The sequence below is a fragment of the Phocoena phocoena genome, chromosome 2, assembly GCF_963924675.1.
Source record: "Phocoena phocoena chromosome 2, mPhoPho1.1, whole genome shotgun sequence".
Classification (NCBI taxonomy): Eukaryota; Metazoa; Chordata; class Mammalia; order Artiodactyla; family Phocoenidae; genus Phocoena; species Phocoena phocoena.
Window position 1 is genome coordinate 176,694,326 of NC_089220.1, and position 12,478 is coordinate 176,706,803.

Consider the following 12,478-nt stretch of genomic DNA (forward strand, 5'->3'; position numbering starts at 1 on the left):
GTTGAATCTGAAGCGCAGAACGGCGGGTAAGGACGCTCGACTATAAAGTCATACATAGAACGGCTACGGGGGAGGGGGCTGGCTGGCACCCTAACCCCACATCATTCGACGGCCCGCTCTACTCCTCAGGACCAACTGCAGGAAGACGGTCTGCTAGCACCTGAGGTCGGCCTGAGCACGCCAACTCGGGTCAAGGCTCCGTGTTCCAGAGAAACAGAAACCAAATGAAGCTTAGCACCGGGCTGTCTCAGGAAAGCCTGACTGCACGGGGGTGTGTGTGCCAGGAACACTTGATCTAAGTAAGAGCGGCAGCTTCAGATACAACCCAAACATATCCTGCTGGCCCGGCCAGCTGCTAATACTGGTTAAAAACTCCTCCACTGCCCAGCATTAGTTCTACTCCGGAGCAATGGCCATCACATTAGATGCCACAGGACGCTAACTGAGCTATTTAATGCGTAACTGTATACAAATTATACTATTATCTGTGCATCAGAAAAGAAGGTGACAGAGAACAAAGTTCTCTGAAACTCAAGAAAGCACACAGTATGATCTGGCAAACAACCACTCTGACTTCTAGACTCCTAACGAGAAAATTCACATTCCTTCATGTCCATCTCAGCGTTCCTCCTCTTGTGCGTACTCTCCCTAGGTCTACAGTCTGCATGTATCTAAATTAAACCAGTGTTTATTTAAAAATTCAGTTTTCTAGTCTCCCCTCCCCACCTGCCCCCCAATGCTCTGATTGATGATAATTCAGATGGAGTCAGGAACTTGTAGCTCTAAAAGCTTCCTAGGTGATTTGAATAGACAGCCAAATTCGGGGTAATTACCCTAAATGTGTGTTTTGGTCTACCCTTCCAACAATCCTAAACATCTCTCAACTGCAGAGCTCTGGATGAGCAGGTAACAAGCTAGCATGGCCCTGTAGCCCCTTCACGTACGTAACTCTCACCCATCAGACCCCTCACCTGGCAAGTGAAATACCCAGGATGGTCCTTCCTAAGGAAGAAAGAAGCAGTAGCTTGAGACTGGGGCTGCTGGTCTGACACCAACTCCTCCTCAGTCACAGGAATAAGAACAAACATCATAATGTACTATGTCACAGTCTGAGCACTTGGCTAGATGCTTCACAAGTGTTCCAAGGTTTGTCATTTTCATTCAACCCCACTGCAATCCTAGGGAGTGGACACAAAAACACAGAGCAAGTGACATGCCTGAAGTCACCCAGCTACACATTATCAGCAACTGGACTAAAACACAAATCTAACTGAAAGATGGCTCCACCCATTGGTTAAGGGTAAGAGAGAAGTATTCACATTCTCTAAGCACTAACTAAAAGTATGTGTGGTCAGTCCTCTCAGACTGATACTGCTGACACCAAATGTCTACTGAATCCACCGTGAAAATATACTGAAGACGAGCCAAATAACCCCATAATATGAAACCATTTTTAATAAGAACTGCAAAGGCTATGTATAGGATCCTTCTCATATGTTATGGCACAAGAATGAGTCCTATGAAAACTACCAACAGGATCTGAGGCGATTTCATTTTCCCCCTTCTCTGTATTTTCTAGTTTTTCTATAATAAATTCATACTAACAAACAAAAATTGTAGTACAAGCAGCATTGTACAGTTCAAGGGCCCATTAACTCCAACGCTGTCTGGCATAAAGATGCTGTTTCAGAAATCAAGCGGATAAAAAATTTCTTTAGAAAAATAGGAAAACGTGTTAAGCTAAATAGGTCAACAGGGTGATCATATTCTCCAGAACCGTGCTGTCCAATTCAGGAGCCACTAACCACATGTGGCAAGTAGGCACAGGAAATGTGGCCAGTCCCAACTGAAATATGCTATAAGCATAAAATACCAGAGTTCAAAGACTTTGCACAAAAAAAGGATTATAAAAAAAATCTTAATAGTTTTTAAAACATCCAGTGCATGCCAAAGTGAGAATATTTTGGATACGCCAGGTTATACAAAATACACTAAAGCTCACTTCTACTTCAACGGCCCCACCAGAAAACTTGCCTTTGTGGCTCACTTTGCTTCTGCTGGGCAGTGCTGCTCTAACACCTTGTCACTCACGTGCAGCCAACAACATGGCAACATCTGGGATCTTGTTAAAAAGGCAGACCCTTGGGCCCTACCCCAGAACTGCTGAGCTAGAAAATGCATTTTAGCAAGATCCCCAGATGTTCAGCACACACACGCACGTCTGGGAAACACTATTCCAGAAAACCAGTTTCATTTCCCTTTCAATCCTGACAATCCCAATAGTCTTTCATCTACCCATTTACTAAAACCTGCCAAGGTGTTAGGCACTGTTCTAGGCAACAGGGATACAAGGGGATAAAATCAACAAATTTACTCCCTGTTCTGGTGGAGTATATTCCAGAGGACAAGCAAAACTGTCAGTCCTGCTGTAACACGTGGCGAAAAATGCAAATTTGTTTGAGCACTATTGATTTACCAGGAAACTACCTGAGCATGACACAGATTTCCCCACTTACCTACAAGCAATTTCACCCGGGAGAAACACGAGCTGCACCCAGATGGACCAAGCTACGCAGGGATTCATGGCACAGAGACATACGCCTCTAATACCTGCCAGCTACCCCAGCTCAGCGTCCGAGTTACGGGTCACATCCATCCACAGTCGGTGACAATTTTCAAAGGGTTATTTCAGATAACCCTCCTTCCATCACCTGAGAGTAACTCACAAACTGCAGCCCTTCCACAAGCTACTAACTTCAGGTCTTCGTCAAGGTAAAATGCCGCATCTACTGCGTCGTTAGTGTACTCCTTGACCGTTTAACAAAGTTGTGCAAGATCTTCGCAAGGCCGCCCCTCTTCCTAACATGCCGCCAACAGTGTTCTTGGAGTCCTGTGCCCCACCCACGTCCCCCCCCATAAACCGTGGGGTGCACTGTGCACGGCAACTTCCAGGAACACGTGCTGCAACACGATGACAAGAAGGCGGTAACATCAGGTCACCTAAGTACAAAGAAGGAACAAAGCAGTGGGAAGGACAGGCGATGACAGGACGGCTGTCTGAGTGACTGCAACGGCAGGTAAGGCCTCTGGGAGAGGGTGGCACTTCGGCGGACACCCTACTGGAGAGACGGCACCGGGGGACATACAGAAAGATGAACATCCCAGAAACGAGGCGCATAATGTGCAGAACTCTTGAGACAAGAACCTGCTGCAGGGCCAGTGCGGACGGAGCGGCACCAACAAGGGGAATAGGCCACAGAAGTACCCAGAGAGCAGGTTACACAGGGCTCATTACAGGCCTCGGTAAGTGACACAGTCAAGGGAGGGTCTCGAGCATGACAGCGATGTAAGCTGTCATTTTAACTGGACTACTCTGGCTATGTGCTGTGTGAAGCATAAAAGATGTGGGACACCATTCAAGAGGCTCCTGCAGAGTCCAGGCAAAAGGAGGAGGGAACAACAGGTTTACTTTAAGTACAGACGGTCCCAGACTTACCACAGTTCGACTTAGGATTTGTTGACCTTACAATGATGTGGAAGCCAACAGGCAGGCGATGGGAACCATACCTGTAATTTTGAATTCTGCTCTTCTCCCAGGCGAGAGATATGTGGTAGGATACGCCCTCAGGATCGGAGCTCCCAGTCAACCACGTGACCAGAAGGCGAACCACCCCTACACTTACAGCCGTTCTGCTTTTCACCCTCAGTACAGCAGTCAGTAAGTTACACGCGACGTTCAACACTTGACTGTAAAGCAGGCTTTGTTAGATGATTTTACCCAAAATAATTGTGCTCGTGTAAGTGTTCTGAGCACATTTAAGGTAGGTTACATGTATTAAATGCATTTCCAACTTAGGATATTTTCAACTTTTGATGGGTTTATCGAGAAGTAACCCCACTGTAAGTCCAGGAAGATGTGTACTAAGTGGTTACAGCTGGAATACAACTTTAAGGTAGAGATAAGGTTTTATGTGTAGCAAAAAGACTTGCTTTCTACTTTCAACAATAGTAGGCTAAATAATTAGATTACATGTTCATCAGTAAAACAGGAATAATCCTGATCAGCCTAATTCAATGGGTTATGGGACCAGGTGAAAAACAATGTAAAAGGGCTTTCGAGATTACAAAGCATCATATAAATCATAAAAAGGAGCGTCTTCATAAGATGTATTTTCAAGCCCTAAATAACTGGTTTTGAAATGACTGCCGAACAGTATCTCCAGCTCTGAGCACAGGGTCGCAGAAGCAGAGTCCAGGTACAGATGTGGTCCCAGGTACAGAATCTCTACCAAGATACCCCAGCTCACTGCTAGCTCCACTCTTTCCAGCATCAACAAAATGGTTCCCTACATAAATCAAAACCATTCTGCACAACAGAGTAAGACAAACAGAGCCTCACCAGGAAGACAACCTAGAATATATAAATTTTCTGTGAATTATGGACCAGAAATCCTAAGTATGCTACACCAAGAACTTTAAATACATCTTGCACAACTATAACAGTTCAACTGAGACTGCCTTAAAAGATCAAAGTAAACCATTCCAAAATATTTTTGATTGTGAAATTGAAATCCATTGTATCATAAATACATAATAACCACCTTTTTAAGAATAACAAATAGGTTAAAATGTGATGACTACAAGACAAATGACATGGTATGTGTCCAAACACACGCACAAATGTTTAGAGCATGTATTTCCTAAAATTAAGGAATACTGAAGAGTTGAAATATTAAAACTGTTTATCCACCAACCTTACTCTGTTCCTCTTGAAATGGAATACCTATTTCCTATGGAAACCCAATGCAAACCTATCTGCCTAGTTTATTACCTTACTATATATACACTGGACCAATAAAAATAGGTAATACTTATCTATTTTCACTAGACAGAAAAACACTTAATTCAAGTATCAGTAAATTTTAGATTCTGTATGAAATTTCCAAGTTGCTTTGAAAACAAGCCTCTGTATACGAGGGCTTAACTTGAGAAAAATGGCTTCTTCCTAGTAAAATTGGCAAGCTTTCCCATTAAAACTTATTTTTAAAAGTACACTAACATGATCATCTGGTCTAAAACTACACACACACACCACACAACCACAACCCCCCCCCCACACACACACATGCACACCTACTATAATTTGTTAAGATGTATCCGGAGCATTAAGGTACAAGTCATCTTTATACTAATTTGTAATACAGTAAACACCCACCAAATAAAGTTCAAATATGCCTGAATGTTTCATCTCCAACAGTGTACACAAGTTACCAGAGTAGAGAGGACTAATTTCTAGACTAATCTGTCACTATGAGTTCCTTTCATAAAAGTAAATCTTCCCTCATCTATAAACTGTAATACAGGGATACTATCTGTACTATCTACCTTCCAAGGTCAATGAGGATCAAATGAGACTGTTCATTTTTATAGTACTTTCTAACATTACAAATGTACAGCATATTTCGTTTTATTCCAAATGTAAAGTTATATGAATAACCGTAAGACCATACTGTGGGGCTTCCCTGGTGGCACAGTGGTTGAGAGTCCGCCTGCCGATGCAGGGGACACAGGTTCATGTCCCAGTCCGGGAAGATCCCACATGACATGGAGCGGCTGGGCCCGTGAGCCATGGCCCCTGAGCCTGCGCGTCCGAAGCCTGTGCTCCGCAACGGGAGAGGCCACAACAGTGAGAGGCCCGTGTACCGCAAAAAAAAAAAAAAAAAAAAAGACCATACTGTGCAATTATCAGTCTATTATTTAATGTGAAAATACTAAAGCATTACTAAATCATACTTTAAAAACTGTAAAAACACCAATTATCCCCAAATACTCCCTACTGAACAATTCCTTCAAATGTTACAGTAACTGTCATTTGACAACTGTATTAAATACATTTCCAAATTTCTCCAGATATAGCTAAATGACAAAAAAATAAAAGCTTTCATTATGCAGCTAAAAACTTTAACATCTTTAGAAATGTAACCACTACGGGCAATTTTTCCTTTGTACTCAAAGGTATATGAATGCTAACTCAAAAGCTATGCAAAATCACTGTTAAGTCCCACCAATCAGGGAGCCGATAAAGAATATTTTTCAATTAACCAATGCAGCTATCTCCCCCAAAAAGATGTTTCTAACAAGTATGTTTCTGACAGTTAATTCTTAGAAGGATGATGAGAAAAATGGGACAACCCCCGAGAGGCTGAAGTTCTGTGGAACAGCTTTACAGAATCCTTGTAAAGACATCCTTCATTCCTCAACTCATTTGTACTATCAACATTCTTAAAGTTACTTGGTAAAATTATCCTCAGGACTAGTTTCGTTAAAGAAAAACATACTTTAATGAAATGGAAAGAGTTTTAAAATTCCACAGAAGTACAAGTTCAACCAGTATTGTACTGTCATACTTCTAAAGTGGGGGGATGTAACCTGCACCTTTAAAAACATGTCTAAGCTATAAAAACAAATCCAGTGTACCTTAAGATTCTTGTTTTTGGTTATTTTTAAACAAAAGATATTTTGCAGATAGATCAGGGAATATATAAAAATAACTTATTCCACCAAGTTAAACAACCTTCTAGGTAAGTTGTAATGTCACAAAATTTCCCTTAATTACAACAGATTATCTACATTCCCTTTCATAAATCCTACGGGATAAAAACCTCCAATTCTTTTAACTGCACATACAAAGCTGGAATAAATCCTTTTTAGCTGCAGATTTCTGAGAGTGACGATCCTCCTCAATCCCTGCTTTCTGACTTATGATATACCTTAAAGTCATTTTATATATTACTCTGAATTGGCACTTTTCAAGGAAATCCAAGGTACCATGGAAGAAATTTAGTGAATTACTGAAAAAAAATATGCTGTGATGTGGACAGATGCCAGTAAAGCCCCATTTGGCAGGGGGTACACACATCCTTAAATTAGGTACTTATTAAAATTATTAGATTTTTTTTTAAATCCTAAAATAAATATCAATTTGAAATTAGTTCAATAAATATAGTAACCTGTTTTTACATTAAGTTGTTACTTACAAATGCTGAGTGCACAGATAATCCAACTCACTTGCATTTCACTTTGGATAACGGTTTTGACTGTTATGTGGACATTTATCTAAAATATGTATATATTTTTTTTTTTTCTTTTTTTTTTTTGCAGTACGCGGGCCTCACTGTTGTGGCCTCTCCTGCTGCGGAGCACAGGCTCCGGACACGCAGGCTCAGCGGCCATGGCTCACAGCCCAGCCGCTCCGTGGCACGTGAGATCCTCCTGGACCGGGGCACGAACCCGTGTCCCCTGCATCGGCAGGCGGACTCTCAACCACTGCTCCACCAGGGAAGCCCTGAATTCATATTTAAAGATAAAAATCTCAGGGAATAAAAATGCCTGTAATAAAATTACATATTCCCTTTAAAATCTGTTTCAAACTCATTAGCAAGAAAAAAACAAAAAAACACCTGGAGTCAAAGTATAATGACTAAATATATCAGTATTAACTGAGGGAAGAACCACTTCACATCTTTAAAACACAGAATTAACATCAAAGATGCACTCTGAGCTCAAGAATGTAGATTTGATTTTATGGTATTCATTATTATTCCTATCTAGTGTAAAGTAATATGGTAGCCAGGTATATGAGAGACGATACAGTCAGGGATGAAGTTAGTATTAGTTAAAAGGCTCCAGAGAAAGAAAAGCAAACAGCTAAAAAAGCAAATCAGAAAGTGGGGTTTTAACTGAGCAAGTGACTAGATCAGAAAAATAAGTTTCTTTACAAATGGAGCTAAAGAACCATCAGCAAGCAGATGCAAATAAAAAGGAAACTAAAAGCAAACAAGAAATATCTGGACTACACATAGGAAGGAAAACTAAAATCAAAATGAAGAAAGAAAAAGTACAGAAAAAGCAAGCAGCTCGACCACCACCACCAGCTCTCCAGAGTCAGCACCTTTAAGAATAGCTTCAAGGCCAGGATCACATCTTAGCATTACTTCCAGGAATACCACACAACTGGTGACACATAGCAGATGCCCAATGTTTGCTGAATGAATGAGCAACAAGATGTTCTTGGGATTATTTCACCTGTAAAAGAATTTACCAGGCAGGATTCACTGTAAATGTATGAAAGCATTTACAGAAGTTTCCTAGAGTACTTAAAATGCCCTCCTTCCTGGATTTGGGGATACATGATAGATTAACCAGATCAGAATCACTAAGAGAACCTGGGATACTTATCCACAAGGAGATGAGGTGCCACATCCTACTTAGTCACAGTCACCAAAATTTTAAAGATAAAGCAAAATACAGTGCAAACAGTACTGCCTTCTAAGAGCTAACATTTGAAATGAAATCCACTACAGAAGAGTGGTTGGTAATAGGATCATCTTGACTACACATACACTATGAAAACTTACCTACAAAATTAAAAACGTTAATAGTTTAAGTAATTCTGTCCAAGAACTTGTAACGCTAAATAACCAAACGCATCTGCTGTTACTTACAAACAAATATACAGATTATCTGTGTAAGTAGCACAAAACTATACTATATTTAATGGAGAACTATATTCCCCTCCCATTCAATAACCATCCAAATATTCCATCTCAATGCAATCTTCTGATCATTATTAATTTCCTCAACCCAGTAATTATATACAGAGGAGACCGATGTTTCTCAATATCTCATCATACTGAGTATAGCTGACTTCTACCCTAGGAGGCAAAAAAGAGAACCAGAAGATGCAGGATTTTTTTTTTTTTTTGAAGTAAAAGCAAAATATTGAGAAGCTAGTTGAAAATCAGACAGAAAGCCATGTGAGACTACCAAGTTTCCTTAGAAGTTTATGAAGGCACAATCAATAGGGTATATTTATTTCGAACACGTTATCTATTAAGCACTTTAAGATCTTATAGCAGGGAAAAATAGAGATTAATTGCCTCAGGGAAATTGGTTTATCCCTCAATGCATTCTTTAGACATGAAATCTGATTATTTTGGTAAATTTTGGCCACATTTAAGTCTGAAAACAGTTAAGAGTTTAACTTTTTTTCTTGGCCTTCCACCTACCACAAAGAACTTGAGGGCAAAGGAACAGCTGAAGTTACCCTTATACCACTGAGGCTTTTAACAAGGTGAATATGTGAATAAATATACAAGTTACATTAATAAGATCCTAGGGAACAGGAAAAATCTCATTTAAGTGTTCACAGCAAAAAGTTAAGAAAAATTTTCTGAATCACAAATGATTTTTTTAACCTGTGAACTGTCTCAAAATACCTAAATTTTAAAATTCGCACTTCACCATTAGCAGACACGTCTGAACTCCTTAAAAAAAAAAAAAAATTCAAGCAGAAACAAGGATCTCAAAATAAACCAAGCCAAATAAACTGAAATCTTTACTTGAAGAGGTGAAAGTTCCTTTCTTGGAAAAACGTCCTGCATTTCCCTCACCATTAATAAAGTACTGGTAGGCTACATTCATAAATGCATTCTCTATCAGCTACTGGAGTCCAGTTTTGGATCCTCAGGTCAGCATCTGTTATCTCTACATCACTTGTTTGGGAATCACATAAATAAAAATAAAATATTCTGATGACATAACCATACAGTAACGTCTGCAAGCTGGAAACATGACTGACACCTTTTGTTTTATACAGAATTATCATGAAAAACCAACATGTGAAAGTTTCAACCAAAAAGCTACTCACCACCATCCCTCTCTCTAACTCTGTGAATATGCACATTTTTGGCCTTACTGTGACCTGTGCTGTCACTATATTTGTTTTCAGGACTATCAGATCTCCGCAACATTTTATTTGGTGGTGAAGGATCTGCGGCGTCTCGCATTTTTTCATGTCTGTGATCACCGCTACTGGGGTGACTCTTCGATGAATACTTAAGTGCCTGTAAAACATCACCCCCCAAAAAATAAGAGAATTAAAACATTGAACTCAACTTTCTGGGTTAGTTCTACTGTAAAACTTGGCGTATTAACTTCATTCCGTTTTATGAATTTGTATCAAGAAAATTAATATTTCCTTTTCCAAGTCTGTCTTTAAGTTACTCAAACAAGACCTAAATGACTAAGAGTTACAGAGTAAGGCTCCTCATACAAATCAAAATACCACATTCAAAAAAAAAAAGATCCACTCCACTAATTACCTTGTAAATACAAGAAATCAGACACTTTGGTAAATTAACTCCTCAATAAATTTTTCTGGGAATTAGAAAGTTTAATCTAAAGGAGAGTACTACCGTCATCCCGTTTTTGCTCTGCAACTGCTACGCTAGACACAAGATATCAGCAAGCATGCACAGGTTTCTGCAATCCAACAACACAAAAGCGCCACTTTCTCCAATGCTTGGACTCACCCATGTAAAGCATTTGGGACCTGACTTCACTGCTCTTGCAGGTGCGGGAAATAATTTTAAGAGGCAGAAAGAAACGCTGGCTGATACTTCTGACCTATCACGGTGGAACTTAATGGAACTCCCTCGCAATAACGTATGTGAGACAACCACGACATGGCAGTCTTTCAAACCGCATCATCAATTATGCTTTGGAGGACCCGGCTCAACAGGGTTTGACCTCTGACTTATGCAAACTAATGAACACTGTTTTGCACATCAGGGGGCCTAGGGTTTTTAACTTGGGCTTTTAACAAATCATGCTGGCCAGTAACACTACCGTCAGCTTAGAAACCTGCTCTCCTACCCGGTAAGGGATCAGACGCAGAAAGTATTTCCTTCTAGTGTCATCTGAACGCTGCCAACCATGTCTGAGACCCGCCCCACCGCCGGAACCAGGGGCCACTTCTACCAGGACTTTTTTTTTTTTTTTTTAATTACAGGTTTACGTGCAGCCGCCGTAGGCACACACTAGAAGCACCTTCCCTACTTAGAGCGGCTGCCCCAGCACCCAAAGACCTCAACTCCGGCAGGAACAAAAGCGCCATCTTCCACTAGCAATGCACTTAGCCGCCCCGAAAACAAACTGCGAAGGGAGAGCCCTCCACCGCGCGCCCAGGAGTCGCAAACCCGTCGGCAGCCTCGCCCCAGCCTCGCGTCTACTCTGGACACCTTTCCGGCAACTTCTCGTCGCCCCGCTACAAAGGAGCGTGGCTCCAGAGGCCCCCGCGCCTCGCCCCACCGAGTCCCTCCCGCCCAGAGGCCCGAGTCCGGCCCCGCCCGGCCGAGAAGGGCTCCGTTCGCCACGCGGAGCTGCGCTTCCTCCAGTCACCTGTCAAGATGAGCGCCCACACCTCGCCGGCGAGCGCCGCGGGGGCCGAGCGCAGGCTGCGGGCGCCGCGGAGCCGTGGCCCCGAAGGGCCTGCAGCGGCTCGCGAAGCCTGCGCTCGAGTAGCGGCTCCTCCCTCCCCGCCGGCCCCGCCGCCCCGCCGGCCCCGCCGGCCCCTCCGGCCCGCGCCCGGCCCGCGGGTACCTGGTAAGGCTGCGCGTCCCCCCGCCGGTCGTGACAGCTGGAAAACAGGAAGAGAGGCGGCCTGAGGCCGGGGGCCCCGGCGCCCCCCCCGCGGAGCCCCCGGAGCCCGCCCGCGCGCACACGCACACTCGCGCCCGCCGCCGCCCGCCGCCCGCGCGGCCGCTCCCCCTCCCGGCTGCTCCGGATCAGGGTTAACAACAAAAATGGCGGCGAGGCCGGCCCAGATAAGGAGCAGCCGCCCCCCCGCCGCCCGCCCCGCTGCCCCGAAACGAAAAGACGATTTACCCATCACTGAGTCTCTGCTGTTTCCTCGCATACATTACCATCAATGCCCGGCCTGTGAGCGTGTGTCGGGGACGGGGAGCGGCCGCGGACCGGGCGGCGGGCGGGCGCGCAGGCGGCGGGCGGCGCAGGGCCCGGCGCGCCCTCGGCGACGCTCAGCACCTCCCCGTCACTGGCGCCGGCGCTCCCGGGCCATCCCCTCCGTCCGCACCACGCTCACGCTCAGCTCGGCTCGGCTCGGCTCAGGCCGGGCAGCGGCGAACCGGGGGAGGGGGCACCAAGATGCGTCCGGCTCGGCCCCGCGCGCAGCGACTGCGTCCTCCGCCTTTGCCTCCTCCCGCTCCGCCGCCACTACCCCTCCTCCCCCCGCCGCCGCCGCCGCCGGGTCCTCCTCCTCCGCCGCCGCCGCCTCCTCCTGCCGCCGCCGCCGCTGGTGCCGCCGCTGCCGCTCCACCAACTACATCCGGGCAACTCGGCCGCTGCGGCCTTCGGAAACCCTCGGCACTTTCCGCCGCGCTCCTCCTCTCCCACCCTCGCGCGCTCCGGAACGCCGCCTTCGGCAAACCTCGGCTCGCCGCGGCCCTCCTCTTCCTCCGCGGCCTGGCTCGCCTCCTCGCGACCCGTCCGCTCTTTCCGGTCGCCGCTGCGGGCTCGCACACGCGCGTCCGGCCGCCGCCCTTCCACTTTAGGGGTAGTCCGGCTCGGGGAGCCGCCCGATGCTGGTCCCGGGGGCCCCGGGGCGCGCGGGGCGGGC

General features: G+C 44.8%; 1 protein-coding gene across 2 annotated transcripts in view; it reads right to left on the reverse strand.

Moving 5' to 3' along the window:
• The window catches only part of WAC (WW domain containing adaptor with coiled-coil), an 83,383-nt gene extending 71,615 nt beyond the window's left edge, over positions 1–11,768 (reverse strand). For both annotated transcript variants that reach the window (XM_065871492.1, XM_065871491.1), the window contains exons 1-3: positions 11,728–11,768; positions 11,443–11,479; positions 9,710–9,905 (exon numbers count right to left, since the gene is read on the reverse strand). In XM_065871492.1, coding sequence (XP_065727564.1) covers positions 9,710–9,905; positions 11,443–11,479; positions 11,728–11,768 — 274 coding nt within the window. The remainder of the gene's footprint in view (positions 1–9,709; positions 9,906–11,442; positions 11,480–11,727) is intronic.
• Between the last annotated feature and the right edge of the window lie 710 nt (positions 11,769–12,478).